Genomic DNA, 14,869 nt, shown 5'->3' with positions numbered 1-14,869 from the left:
AAGAGAACTCAGGAAATTGGGAGTTGAGATGACACTTAAAAGTCTTTTTACTGTTGGACAAAAATGGCTGTTCAAGTACCTTATTGAGACAGGTTTAATGCACAGAATTTAGGATTGTTTTGTTCTACTTATTTATTATTTTATTTATTTATTTATTAACTTTTTTTTTAAATTAAGACTATTATTTTCATTAGTGTTGGTTGAACACGGGTAGTTATTCTGGTCCACACTCCAACACAGTAGGTGGCGGTAATGCACCTTAACGCTGGTTGCCACCCGCCAAAAAAAAAAAAAAAAGAAGAAGAAGAAGAAGAAGTGCTCGAGTTTCCGGTTCTTTCTTCATCATGGCTCAGCTAGCATGTGTGGCAGTGCTAACGCTGTGGTTTAGCAGAGTAATGTTGTAGTTTTCTTTTCCTTCTTCGACTCTTGGATGTGTGGAAATGTCCGGCTTTGAGGATCTTAAAGCTTTATTCGGACGGAGGCTGCTCGCTGCGGTTATCAGAGACCTGAGAGGACGAGAAACCAGATCTGAATACGAAGAGGAGCTCCACCGCCAGAGGAAGCTGCTGGATGTGATTTTAATCCCTGAGATAAAGCTGCACAGAGCAGGTGGGTTTATTTACACTCATGGAAACGTGTGCTGTGTTTATGTTTCAGGGATTCTTTAGCTCAGCATTCATAAACGGACACAGCTCAGTGTTAGCCGCAGCTAGCTCATGATTAGAAAATCATCGAGTTTGGGGGTTTAAAGGCTTTTAAGTAACGATCATAGTATATCTGATGGAGCTTCACATTATCAATAAAAATCTGAGGTCAGAGTCCACTAATATTGGTATGAATCTAATGACGAACTGTAGAAAAGTCTGTTTTAACAAGGCAAGTTTTATTACAAAGCAGCATTCATATTTAATAATTCAAAGAGCTGTACAGAGTTAGAACCAGGGCATCAAGAACATTTAAAGAAATATGAACATAAAGAATATATGATCAGTTGAAAACTGATGCATTCAACTATTGTTCTTCATATAATGTTTAATACTTTTTAATTTTTAAATTAACACAAATTAGACACTTCTCATACTACCAATGCTCAACAATACTCTGTAAAAAATCAAACATCTGAAATGAAATCTGTTCAACAGGGGTGGAAATTGACTAATTACATTTACTCAGAATACTGTAATTAAGTAGTGTTTTCAGATCCATTTTCTTCTATTCAGTATATTTAGAAATCAGCACTTTTACTTCTACTAAAGTTTATTTTAACCAGAGTAACAGTACTTTTACTGGAGCACAATAGTCCTCAGCTTTTTCCACTTCTATTGACTATACAGTAGCACAGAGAGAGAGAATGATTTTACATCACATCCGTAAACAGCTGTGGGACACGGCAAAATTAAAGTGTTGAAATCTCAGAGTTACCTAGGGGAGATGTAACCTGACACGCCAGATGGATGTGTTTCACACATCCATCTGGGAAAGCTTCAACAGGAAACGTTTGAGAAAAGCCAGAGGATTTGAAAAAAACTCGGAGTGTAATTGTATGAACATTCTGTCTGTCACATCTCTACAGGCCAATAAGAGCAACAAAACACGTGAAGTAGCAGCTATTGAGCTGCACATGCGCAGCTACGGGGAATAACACAAAACATGGCGACTGTAGACATGTCAGTACTCGACTTTTGTCTTTTAACGAAGAAATGTCATCAAGTTCTGATAAAACTGGCGCTTTAGTGGCATCCACGCTAAGCTCTTTCGCCATAATTGCACCAGCCTCTTGCTGCTGCTTGTTTACATCACAACTCTGCCGTGCCTGAAAGTACTGCCCCTCGTCGCTGATTGGTCCCGTCACTTTCTAACCAGGCCCAAGTGGTTCAGATGGGAGCTTTGCAAGATGGATCCGCCAGTGAGAAACAAGGAAATGGGTGTATCCATCTGCTTTGTAAGGTTAGGGGAGATGTAGGTAGTATCCCCATCATGCCCTTGGGCAGAATGTTTAGACGTGTTTGGATGTTGCCTGTTGTACAGTGTTTGCTCCATAAGTGAAGTTATCCACAGAGTTAGAGTTCCAGCCTGTGACTGAAGGTGCTCCTCAAAGAGTGCATATTCTTCATCAGTTTGCATCGTCTTGCTCTGAGGCTGACTCTGCGTTGTTCTAGTGATAGCAAACCCACCTTGCCACCGATTTTCAAGAGTAGCTGAAACTCTGTCATATTGTAAGATATTAAACACTTTAAAGTGTAGTTTAACGGGTTTAACTCTAATGAAGATGCAATGCGCGTTAAAACCTAAGTCCTCTGCACCTGATTAATTGCAATGCATGATTACTTTACTCCAGTTTCTTCTTTGGATCTGCCTGTGAGATAGATCTGTTGAAACACCTTTGTACTGGTGCCTTCTGTGGGCATCGACCTCCACCAGTGGAGGGGCTGAAGTACAAGAGACTTCCTCTTCATCATTAAATTTAACTCTATATGAGTTTAATTAACGCTGTCATTTTCCTGTGCATTTGACTTCATTATAAGAGATGTGACTTAACCTGAACAACCTGGTTGGAGATCTATTCTCTTGATGTTCTTGCCAATAAGATTAGATTTTACCGTACAACTCCCCAGTAGCTACTCAGTACTCAAAGTAAACTTTAGATTAAATACTTTTTACTTTTACCTAAGTAGCAATGATCTTCAATCACCCAGAAGTGGTTGATAATTTTGAAAGAGACACTAATCACATACAAAAATTAGACAGACTAATGATAATAATGAAATGCAAAGTAATAAGACTTAGAAAAATCAAAGGTGAAACACTCATGTCTGTAGACTGACAGGGTGCTGGATCCAACAATAAAGCGAAGGCAAAGAGAAAAGGTCTGCATACCAAGGAGCTCCCATATCATCCATCAAGTGATGTTTCAAGCCGGCATGCTCTGGTTGACTCTGAAGAGCATGCTGGCTCGAAACGTCACAGACTTGTACATATGGCAGTATTTAAAAGCTGCTAAATTGGTTATAAGTTTTTGCAGAAAAGTTCATATCTGAATAAGCAACTTTTTTAAGCTGTTACCTACTGACACTGATATCTTGTCAAATATGCTGTGTATCCTGAATGTAAATGTATTTAGAAAGTGTGATCAAACTGACTGATAATTAAAAAAAAGAGACAGTGCTTTACCTAAGCCATTTGCTGATGTAACTGATCTATCTACATGGATTTTTTTAACAGAGTAAATAAATCACAGCTTGGTAAGCAATTAGTCAAACATCCATAGTCAACAAACTGATAAAAGTGGGGCTCAGATTTCCTTCTTTTGATACAAGGAGAGACCTTAGAGCAGTGTTACTCAACTGTACTCACCCAAAGACCCCAATTGTTGAAAATACCAATGCAAGAGCAACAATCTAAGTGGTGAAAGTGGCAAAAAACAGCTTGAAGTAGCAATAACAATAAGTTAAAGGTGGAAAAATGGTCAAAAAGCAACAGAAATGGGTGAAAATTAGCAAAAAATGGGGAGGAAAAGGTGGAAAAGGGCCAGAAAGTAGCAAAATTGGTTGAGAAATGACAAAAAAAACTAGTTACAGGTAGCAAAATATGGTCTAAAAGTGGAAAAAACTGGCCAAAAAAGTGAGTGAAAAGTGACGAAAATGGACAAAAAGCAGTCAAAAGTGGAAAAAACTGGCAAAAAATAGGAAGAAAGTGATATATAATGGCAAAAGGTAGCTTAAATGGGTGAAATGTGGGGGGAAATGGTGAAAAAGGGCAAAAATGGGATACAAGTGGTAATAATTGGACAAAAAAGGGGTAAAAGTCACAAAAAAAGTGGCAAAAATGGGCAAAAAGGTAGGAAAAAAGTGGCAATTATTGGCAAAAATGGTGGAAAGAGCAAAATTTCTCGCCTTTTTAAGGTTTCTCGGGGTAATAATATTTAAAATAAAGACAGAAAAGAGCCACAAATAATCACAAAAGAGCCACATGTTGAGTATCACTGCTTTAAAGAATGATAAATTCACTCAAACACTGATCTGACAGTAGAACTCTTTTAGAGATAAGCACCAACTGTAAGCAGGAGGATAAAGTTCCAGATTAGGGTTCTTAATTAGCTAAAATGTTAATCAGTGGTTTTCTTTGCATATATCTTATATTGATTACCTGTGTTCTGCAGACATCCTTGATGAGTAAAGAAGAGCTTCCCCCTGAGCAGCAGGAGTGGAACCTCAGTGTGGACCAGGAGGACACTGAGCCCCCCTGACATGACAGAGGAAAATGATGGACTGAGGAGCAGCTGGCACGCAGAGCAGCTTCACAGACTGGAGGAGGCTGACACTACCATTCCTGTTTCTGTGACCAGTAAAAATGATGTGAGAAACCTCAGTCCTCACGGCACTGTGGGAGCTGATGGAGAGGACTGTGGAGAAGCAGAGCCATGCAGGAACTCGGATGCAAGGAGAGATTTAGAACTAAAGACTGAGGTCAAGACTCACCACTATTCTGAAGCTGAGACTGATGACAGTGAAGACTGGACAAAAAGCAGAGAACTTCAGTCAGTTTTAAATTTTGTAGAAAACACTGAAAATGAGAGATCAGAGAAACCATATAGCTGCCATGAGTGTGGTGAAGTATTTACAGCGAAACAACTTCTGACTCAACACACGAGAATTCATGTAGAGACACTGTTCAGCTGCTCTGTATGTGGGAAAGGATTCAAACAAGAACGACACCTCACCAGACATTTGAGAATTCACACAGGGGAGAACCCCTTTAGCTGCTCTGAGTGTGATAAAAGATTTAACCGTAAAGACAGTCTAACCAGACACTTGGTAGTTCATACAGAAGTAAAGCCTTTCTGTTGCTCTGTTTGCAGTCAGGGATTTAACCACAAGTCTGTTCTGACACTTCACATGGCACATCACAGAGGAGAGAAACCCTTTGGCTGCAGTATTTGTGACCAAAGATTCTCATGGCCTAAACAGTTAAAAAGACATAAGTGTCTTGGATGCCAGGCTGGGGAGCTTCACCAAATCCATCCTGAGGAGACAAGAGAGACAGAAACTAATGGAGAAGACTGTGGAGGAGCAGATCCAGTCAAGAACTCTGATCCAAGGAGACATTTACAACTCAAGACTGAGGACTCCTCAGAAGCTGAGACTGATGACAGTGATGATTGGAAAGAGACCAGAGAACATCCATCACGTTTAGGTTTTCCAGGAAACGATGACATCTGCCAGGCTGCAGCAACGTTTGACTCTGACAGAAGAAAACACACAGATAGAATGTTTGTCAGTGGCTCAGGATGTTTGAACCAGGTTACAGTAAATGGAACGGTGGCCCATGAAATCGATGACATCTGGGGACACAGAGGATCAAAGCAGGAGGACAGTGCATCCTCATTTATTAAGGAGGAACAGGAAGAGGTCCATATCAGTCAGGCCAATACCCTGAAGGTCCTATTCAATCCTACTCCTGTGAAGAGTGAAGCTGATGAAGAGAAATCTCAGTTCTTGCATCTTCATCAGAGACAAAGTGAACAGATGGAAACAGGAGTTAATGGAGAGGACTGTGGAGGACCAGAACCAGCCAGGAACTCAGATCTAGAGAGCCATTTACTACCAGAGACTGAGGTCAAGACTGAAAACTTTTCTGGAACTGATGACAGTGTGGACAGTGATTTTTGGACAGAGACCAGACAACGGCAGCCAAGTTTAAAATCTGTAGAAAACTCTGACCATGCTAGAGAAACAACTCAAAAGACATCACAAAGCTGTTCAGAGTGTGGTAAAACCTTCAAAACAAAATGGCTTTTGAAACAACATATGAGAATCCACACAGGAGAGAAACCCTTCAGCTGCTCTGTTTGTAGTAAAAGATTCAATGTGAAGGGAAGTCTGACCAAACACATGACACGTCACACAGGAGAGAGACCCTTCAGTTGCTCCGAGTGTGGTAAGAGATTTGACAGAAAAGGAAGTCTGACCAGACACAAGATAGTTCACACAGGGGAGAAACCCTTCAGCTGCTCGTTTTGCACCAAACGTTTTAACCAAAGGTCTAGTTTGAAACGTCACTTGGCACAACACAGAGGAGAGAAACCCCAAGTCTCCTCTGACTGAGCTCTAAAGCACTTCTGATCAAGCGGCTGGATAAGCTCTGTTAGTAGAGCAGATGCTACACATACAAAGGGTTACAGTCCTCATCGACTCCTGGACCTGAGAGTATTTGATGTATACTATTGTTCACCATTCTGTATCCACACCTTTATTTGTATCTATAGTGCTCTCTCAACAGCAATAAAGATGTCATCCGACCTCACACATTTAAGTTTGCATGGGAGAGAAGGCAGCCATGAGCTGTGGGATTTTTTTTTCATAAAGCATTCTGTGAGGGTCTTAGAATGTGTTTTAAGTACTGCAGGCTTCCTTACAGATGGGAAGAGACTAGAAGTAGGAATTATGGCAGACTATGCCTTTTGCCCTACTAGATTTTACGATGGTAATGGTAGTAATTTAAGAGCTTCAGAATGAGGATTGGCAATTGGCTAGGGACAGCAGAAAGGGCTGCCCATCCCCTGCTGCTCTTTATTGACTAGAACGTATAACACTGAAGTCATTGATGATCATTTTAATGGTCAAATATATAAAAATCCTGACAAGTACATTAAATACTTTTTTTCAAAGTGCCGTCATATAAACTAGAGGCCATAATTACTGTTCAATGTAATTTTGGTGTCAAAACAATGTATGATGATGGTATAACTGATGATGTCTTACATGATTTAATATCCTGAAAATTACATCAAAGAGTTTTTTCAAAGGACTGTCATACAGACTAGAGGCTATGATCAATGTGATTTGTGTCTTGATGTCACTACAGTCATTCAGTACATTAGTAGACATTTAGATCATGAACTCATATCTCATGAATTATTGAAAAGAAGTGTGGGTTTTTGTAATTGTCATGTTCTACTGTTTTTGGGCCAGGAAGGATGAATCTGTAAATGTCTTTCTAACTTACCTGACTATATTTCTATTAAATTATTCCTCTTTCTGATAACTTTCTTAAAAGATTAGAGGTTTCATCTTTGAATATATTAGGGGTTTCATTTGTCTTTGAATGAAATTGGTGTTATATTCAGAAGGTGGTTCTTCTCTTCCAAACTACAAAACATTTCCTTGAGCTTTGATAGAAGTGGAATATAAAACCTACAGTACCACTTCAAATCAAAACGGAGGCGGAGTTGCAACATTTTGTATTTTAAATCACCGGAAAAAGCAACGAAGTCGTTCCGGGTTTGAACGCCCTCAGAGCTCCGTTAGTATGTGGAGATTAGCTCACATGAGGTCAGTAGTAATGTAATCAAAGCTCCTAGCTTTAGCTTAGTTGTCTTTCCCTTCTTTGACTCAGAGGTTTGGAAATGTCCTGGTTGAAAGAATCACCCTCTCCGGTTCTCAGAGACCTGGGAAGACTAGCAACAAGACCTGAATACGAAGAAGAGAGAGAACTGCTGGATGTGGGTGTAACACCTGAAATAACGCAGCAGAGAGCAGGTGGGTTTAATTTAAACTTAAGGAAACGTGTTTCCTTTTAAAGTGTCAGTGGGCCTTTAGCTTTAGCCTTTAGCTTTAGCCTTTAGCTGCCGTTCATAGACGGACACAGCTCAGTGTTAGTCGCAGCTAGCTCCTGAGAAGAACATCACCGAGTTTACTGGACTTAAAGAGTCTTTGAAGGCATAAAAATACAGATAAACGATGATTCCAGACCAAACTAAATATAATGGCTGTGTTTGTATGATGTCTGACGGAGCTTCCCATTATTATTGAGACATTATTGAGACATTGACTCAGGTTTGATGGATAGGATCAGGGCCAATGAGCAGAATAATTTAGAGAGCCATCTTTTCAACTTCTGAGGGAAAAAAATCAGAATTCTTTTTTTTTTTAATGCAAGACGGTGCTGTTTTTACAAATTCTTAGGGAAAAAAAGATCTCTATTTTTTTTTCAAGCAGTGTTAATTTCATTGACTAAAACTATTCATCGACAGCCTTTTTTCCATGACAAAAACTAGACTAGAATAAACAAAAGTAGATCAGTGATGACTGAAACTGACAAAAACTAAGTTTAGTTTTCATCAAAATGACTAAAACTAGACTAAAATGTAATGCATTCAAACATTCAAAGTCCCCGATATTTCTCCACTGTGGGTAAATCTGTCAAAAACAATGTAATTATCTGTAACTATTCTGCCTCTCAGCTGTAGAAAGCAGGGACCCCAGGTTAGACGGAGTGCAGAGAACACACTACCATGATTTGGTACCAGATTTAGGCAAGAAAATAAATGCTTGGACTAAAAGTAAAGACTAAAATGTGAGGACATTTCATGGACTAAAACTAGACTAAAATGTTTTGAGTTTCGTCAACTAAAACTAGACTAAAACGGAAAAGGGTAGAAATTACCCTTAGTATAAAAAGTATGTGAACCCCTAGGCTAAGGACTTCTCCAAGAGCTAATTGGAGCCAGGAGTCAGCCAACCTGGAGTCCAATCAATGTGATGAGATTGGATGTGTTGGTTAAAGCTGCCCTGCCCTATAAAAAACACACACCAGTGTTGAGTTTGCTGTTCTCAAGAAGCATTGCCTGATGTGAACCATGCCTGGCACAAAAGAGCTCTCAGAAGACCTACGATCAAGAATTGTTGACTTGCATGAAGCTGGAAAGGGTTACAAAAGTATCTCTAAAAGTCTTGATGTTCATGTGTCCATGGTAAGACAGACTGTCTACAAATGGAGAAGGTTCAGCACTGTTGCTACTCTCCCTAGGCATGGTTGTCCTGTAAAGATGGCTGCAAGAGCACAGTGCAGAATGCTCAATGAGGTGAAGAAGACTCCTAGAGTGTCAGCTAAAGACTTACAGAAACCTCTGGCACATGCCAACATTTGTGTTGACAAATCTATAATAAGTAAAACATTAAACAAGAATGGAGTTCATGGGAGGACACCATGGAGGAAGCCACTGCTGTCCAAAAAACACATTGCTGCACATTTGAAGTTTACAAAAGAGCACCTGGAAGGTGGAGCACCGTCCACAGCACTACTGGCAAAATATTCTGTCCATAGATGAAACCAAAGTTGAGTTGTTTGGAAGGAACACACAACGCTATGTGTGGAGAAAAAAAGGCACAGCACACCAACATCAAAACCTCATCCCAACTGTGAAATATGGTGGAGGGGCCATCATGGTTTGGGGCTGCTTTGCTGCCTCAGGGCCTGGACGGATTGCTGTCATTGACAGAAAAATGAATTCCCAATTTTATCAAGACATTTTGCAGAAAAACTTAAGACCATCTGTCCACCAACTGAAGCTCAACAGAGGATGGGTGATGCAACAGGGCAACGACCCAAAGCATCGAAGTAAATCAACAACAGAATGGCTTCAACAGAAGAAAATACGCCTTCTGGAGCGGCCCAGTCAGAGTCCTGACCTCAACTCGATTGAGATGCTGTGACATGACCTCAAGAGAGCGATGCACACCAGACATCCCAAGAATATTGCTGAACTGAAACAGTTTTGTAAAGAGGAATGGTCCAAAATTCCTCCTGACTGTTGTGCAGGTCTGATCTGCAACTACAGGAAACGTTTGGTTGAGGTTATTGCTGCCAACGGAGGGTCAACCAGTCATTAGCCTAGGGGTTCACATACTTTTTCCACCCTGCACTGTGAATGTTTACATGTTTTGTTCAATAAAAACATGAAAACATCATTTTTTTTGTGCAGTATTAGTTTAAGCAGACTGTGTTTGTCTATTGTTGTGACTTCGATGAAGATCGGAACACATTTGATGACCAATTTATGCAGAAATCCAAGAAATCTCAAAGGGTTCACATACTTTTTCTACCGACTGTATGTGAAAACACAGATCTATGTGTGTCTGAATTTTGGAATTGGAACTTTAGAAGTTTTTCCCCACTTTTGTGGCTAGGTTTATTTGGACAGGGCCGAATATATGACATTACCAGGTGCTGAGAGAATTATCCTGCACCCTGATGCTGCAACGATATAAATCATCGCAATGTTAGGAGGGCTGCTAGATAAACTCCTCAGTAGCAATTTATCTAAAAACAGTTTAGTTAGGGGTGGGCGATATATCGAGTATACTTGACATATAGCGGCCTTTGCCACACACGATGTATAAAAAGGCTATATCGCGAACATCCGAGTATAAATTATGTGGAAGTTTTGAGCCGTCAGCGTGTATTTCTCACTGGAGTTTCCCTTCTCCCATTGTCCCTGAACACAGCAGAGCGCTTGTCCCCCGCCCATCCAGAAACCTCCGCCTCACATGTGTGTTTTTGTATCAATGGAGGAGAGAGGAGGTAAACACTATGGGTAAATGGAGCAGTGTGGCGAGTTAGCGGAAAAGCCATGGTTTAAAAATCTCACAGAGACACTCCACCCAGAATACTTGATTTGCCTGGGCGCAGGCACTGTGCTAAAAACTCTGCCAGAGTCGTACATGTCAGAGAGAAGACAGCCCAGCAGCAGAAAAAGTGATCTACTTCTCCACAACAACATAGCCTTATCTCAGCCTAACAGCTCAAAACAGCAACAATGAGGAGTTAAAAAGTTCCTCCCTCCATATGAGCTCCCCCCCCCCATGGTCACACAGGAGAGTTTCTTAAATAAGCTCTAAAGACGCTCTCATGTTATGAACTTGTCAGAAACTGGTCCAGCGTTCATCAGCACAAACTACAGCTATGAGTTTGAACGGTGGACTAGACTGCCGGGTTTGGTCTGAATGGTGGACTAGACTGCCAGGTTTGGTCTGAATGGTGGACTAGGCTGCAGGGTTTTGGTCTGAATGGTGGACTAGACTGCAGGGTTTTGGTCTGAATGGTGGACTACACTGCAGGTTTTGGCCTGAATGGTGGACTAGACCGCAGGGTTTTGGTCTGAATGGTGGACTAGACTGCAGCATTTTGGTCTGAATGGTGGACTACACTGCAGGTTTTGGCCTGAATGGTGGACTAGACCGCAGGGTTTTGGTCTGAATGGTGGACTAGACTGCAGCATTTTGGTCTGAATGGTGGACTAGACTGCAGCATTTTGGTCTGAATGGTGGACTAGACTGCAGCATTTTGGTCTGAATGGTGGACTAGATTGCAGGATTGGTGAGGTTTGTGTAGCTTTGCTTACCCTTAATGAGGAAAATAACCATTTTATTAACAGCAATAGTAAACATAACACAGAAAAAAGTTCAGGACTGCCCATACACTGTAAAAGACAGAGTATTTCATGATTTAGGTATTTTTTAGTTTATTAGTAAAAGTTTTAATGAAGTTCTTTTCAAAATACAATGGCTAAATTTTACTTTATATTAATATTTCCTCTTTCTGCAAACAATATTATATAAAAATCCAACAGAACAGTCAATTTTAATCACCAAACTAGTGCCATTTAGAGCTGAGTTAAACATTATACAGACAATTAGAGGACATTTCAAAGTATTGCGACATATATAATGCTTTGGGATATATCAAAAATATATTGCTATATATCAATTTTAGGCCATATCACCCAGCTCTGAGTTTAGTGTTGCTGATGTCACTGCCTTCATCTAAAATTAATGTTCAGCTCAATGCTGTATCTTTGTTTATTGTGAGGTGCATTTTCCAAATCTATCAGCCACAGTGGCCTATGAGTCATTGAAAACATCATAACAAGGAGATATTTGACAGGAAACTGTAAAATCAATCCGTGACTCCCCAGTGCCAGGAAGCCTTGCTTGGGCCATAGTTCAGTGTAAGGTCAGGGGGGATTGCTGGACGGCTTGTCTATTTTTTACTTGAACTCGATACAGCAGAAATAAACATCGTACCTCTTCAAGGTGTGTTTAAATCTTTTTTTCTTTTTAAGATTTATTTTTTGGCTTTTAATGCCTTTATTGATAGCTGATGACAGTGGGTAGAATCGGAAATAGTATTAAAACAGAAAGTACGGAACAGAAAGTACCACAGGCCGGTTTCAAACCCAGGCTGACCATGTACATTTGCCACGCCTTAAACCACTAGGCCACCTGTGCCGTGCTTTAATCCACTTTTTACTTATCTTTAGCTCTGGATGATTAAAAGAAACGGGCTGTATCTATCTCCCTCCAAACAGAAACAGTTCAATCCCTCCTTTCTAACAGTGTTATGATGCTAAAGTTCAACAAAGTAACCAATGATAGGCATGTTCTCTTCCTGCTAAATTTATCACAATGTTTGTCACAGTGCTTTGGATTTTCCTTGAAAATGAAATAATTAATTTTATTATGTGATTTTCTCTAATGTTTCCTGCAGATATCCAGCCACCATTAAAGAGTAAAGAAGAACTTCCGTGCAAACAGCAGCAGGTGTGGAGCCCCAATCTGGACCAGAAGGATTCAGAGCTCCCACACATTAAAGAGGAACAGGGCAGTGAGGAGGGACAGCAGCTTCAAGGACTAGAGGAGGCTGATTCGACCAAGTTCTCCTTTACCCTTGTCACTGTAAAAAGTGAAGATAATGAAGAGAAACCTCAGGTCTCACAGCTTCATCAGAGACAAAGTGAACAGATAGAAACAGGAGCTGATGGAGAGGACTGTGGAGGAGCAGAAGCAGCGAAGGACTCAGATCCAGAGAGGCATTTACAGCCAGAGACTGAGTGCAAGACTGAAAACTCTTCTGAACCTAAGACTGAAAACAGTGACGAATGGAGGGAGACCAGAGAACACCCTTTAGGCTCACCCTCTGCAGAAAACATAGAAAATAATAAACCAAAGACTAGTAAGAAATTACACAGCTGTTCAGAGTGTGGTAAAACATTCAAAGACAAACAGGATCTCACCAGACACATGAGAATTCATACAGGAGAGAAACCCTTCAGCTGCAATGAGTGTGGGAAAACATTTAGAAGGAAACAAGATTTGACCAGACACATAAAAATTCACACAGGAGAGAAACCTTTCAGCTGTGCTGTTTGCAGTAAAAGATTTAACCTAAAGGACCATTTGACAAGGCATATTCTACTCCACACAGGAGAGAAACCGTTTAGCTGCTCTGAGTGTGGTAAAAGATTTAACCAAAAGTGTACTTTGAATTCACACATGGCAACTCACAGAGGTGAGAAACTGTTTGGCTGCTCAGAATGCAGTCAAAGATTTAGTCGAAAGTCAAATCTAACACGTCACATGGCGCTTCACAGGGAGCAGAAACCATACGTCTACTCTATTTGTGACCAAAGTTACTCCTGGTATTTCATATTAAGAAACCCTAAGTGTGCTGGAGTTCAGGAATCAGGGCTTCATCAAAACCAAACTGGAGAGAAGGGAGAAGCAGAAACAGTAGCTGATGGAGAGCAGTGTGGAGGAGCAGAACAGGCCGGAAACTCAGACCCAGAGATAATTTTACAACCAGAGACTGAAGTCAAGACTGAAGACTTCTCAGAAGCTGAGACTGATGACAGCGATGACTGGATGGAGACAAAAGAACAACAGTCAGGTCTACCCTTTGTGAAAAATATAACACTCAGGGGACCAGTTATTGATAAGAAATCACATAGCTGCTCTGAATGTGGGAAAAAATTTAAAAAGAAACATGATTTGACCCGACACAGGAGAATTCACACAGGGGAGAAACCCTTTAGCTGCTCTGTTTGCAATAAAAAATTTAATGATAAAGGAAATCTTTCCAATCATATGTTAGTTCACACTGGAGAGAAACCCTTCAGCTGCTCTGTTTGCAGCAAAAAATTTAAACAAAGAGCTAATCTAAAACTGCATATGGCACATCATAGAGGAGAGAAATCCTTCAGCTGCAGTCTGTGTGACAAAAGATTCTCATGGCGTTCACAATTAAAACAACACAAATGTGTTGGAGGGCAGACTTCAGAGCTTCATCAAAACCAAAATGTGGAGGCAGGAGAGGAAAAAAAACGAGAAGACTGTGGAGGAGTAGAACCCTATAGGACTTTAGACCCAGAGAGACATGTAGAACCAGAGATTGATGACAGTGTTAAATGGAGGGAGGCCAGACAGAATCAGTCAGATTTTAAAAATAAGAGGCAAAAGACAGGTAAGAAATCACATAGCTGCTCTGAGTGTGGTAAAACATTCAAAGATAAACAAGACCTGACCCGACATATGAGAATCCACACAGGAGAGAAACCATTCAGCTGTTCTGAATGTGGTAAAAGATTTTGCCTTAAGGGTTACCTCTCAACTCACATGGCCCGCCACAAAGGGGAGAAACGCTACAACTGCATTGTGTGTCACCAAAGATTCTTTTGGCATGCCCAGTTACAAAGTCACAAGTGTGCTGAAGGTCAGGCATCAGGGCTTCATAAACAGGAGAGAAGAAAGACAGGAGCTGATAGAGAGGATTGTGGAGGAGCAGAAGCAGCCAGGAACTCAGATCCAGAGAGACATTTACAGCCAGAGACTGAGATCAAGACTGAAGACTCTTCTGAACCTGAGACTGAGGACAACAATAGTAATTATAAATCAACCAGGTTTAAACTCTGAGTAATAATGACATTACTGTCAGTGACAGGTGTGAAACGTTTCATAAACTCACACAAGAGAAACAGCATTTTCCCTACATAATTTATGCAACATATGTAAAAAATAATAACCGAAATCTATTGTTTGTAAATAACTTGCAGGCTGTTGATGTGAAATAACTTAGCAGGGGACCCAAATGAATCCATCTGCAATAAAAGATGAAGAAATCCCTGCCAGTTGTGTCCTTAGCTGGATGGTCTAGGACACCTTTCAGAGAAAGAACAGGGACTTTTCAACAAGAAAAGCCCAAAAAGGTGAAAAAGAAGACCTCAGTCTCAACTACAACTCCTAGCTAGCTTAAA

At 40.5% G+C, this 14,869-nt stretch overlaps 1 protein-coding gene across 1 annotated transcript; it reads left to right on the top strand.

Annotated features, from left to right (window-relative positions):
• Positions 1-354: 354 nt before the first annotated feature.
• On the top strand, positions 355-14,706 carry LOC121521761 (zinc finger protein 721-like). The gene is made up of 4 exons (XM_041805920.1): positions 355-609; positions 4,160-6,098; positions 7,391-7,538; positions 12,328-14,706. The coding sequence occupies exons 2-4, from the start codon at positions 4,248-4,250 to the stop codon at positions 14,526-14,528; spliced, it is 4,200 nt and encodes a 1,399-aa protein (XP_041661854.1). The 5' UTR covers positions 355-609; positions 4,160-4,247; the 3' UTR covers positions 14,529-14,706.
• The last annotated feature ends 163 nt before the right edge of the window (positions 14,707-14,869 follow it).

Source organism: Cheilinus undulatus, linkage group 14 (genome assembly GCF_018320785.1).
Source record: "Cheilinus undulatus linkage group 14, ASM1832078v1, whole genome shotgun sequence".
Lineage (NCBI taxonomy): Eukaryota > Metazoa > Chordata > Actinopteri > Labriformes > Labridae > Cheilinus > Cheilinus undulatus.
Note: the sequence above shows the minus strand (reverse complement) of the source record. Positions and strands in the feature narration are given on the sequence as shown.

Excerpts from the sequence above, each read along its gene's own strand:
- LOC121521761 (XM_041805920.1), top strand. The coding sequence starts at position 4,248 with ATGACAGAGGAAAATGATGGACTGAGGAGCAGCTGGCACGCAGAGCAG. Across the intron at positions 6,099-7,390 it reads AGAAACCCCAAGTCTCCTCT|CTCAGAGGTTTGGAAATGTC; the intron begins GACTGAGCTCTA and ends TCCCTTCTTTGA. Across the intron at positions 7,539-12,327 it reads AATAACGCAGCAGAGAGCAG|ATATCCAGCCACCATTAAAG; the intron begins GTGGGTTTAATT and ends TGTTTCCTGCAG.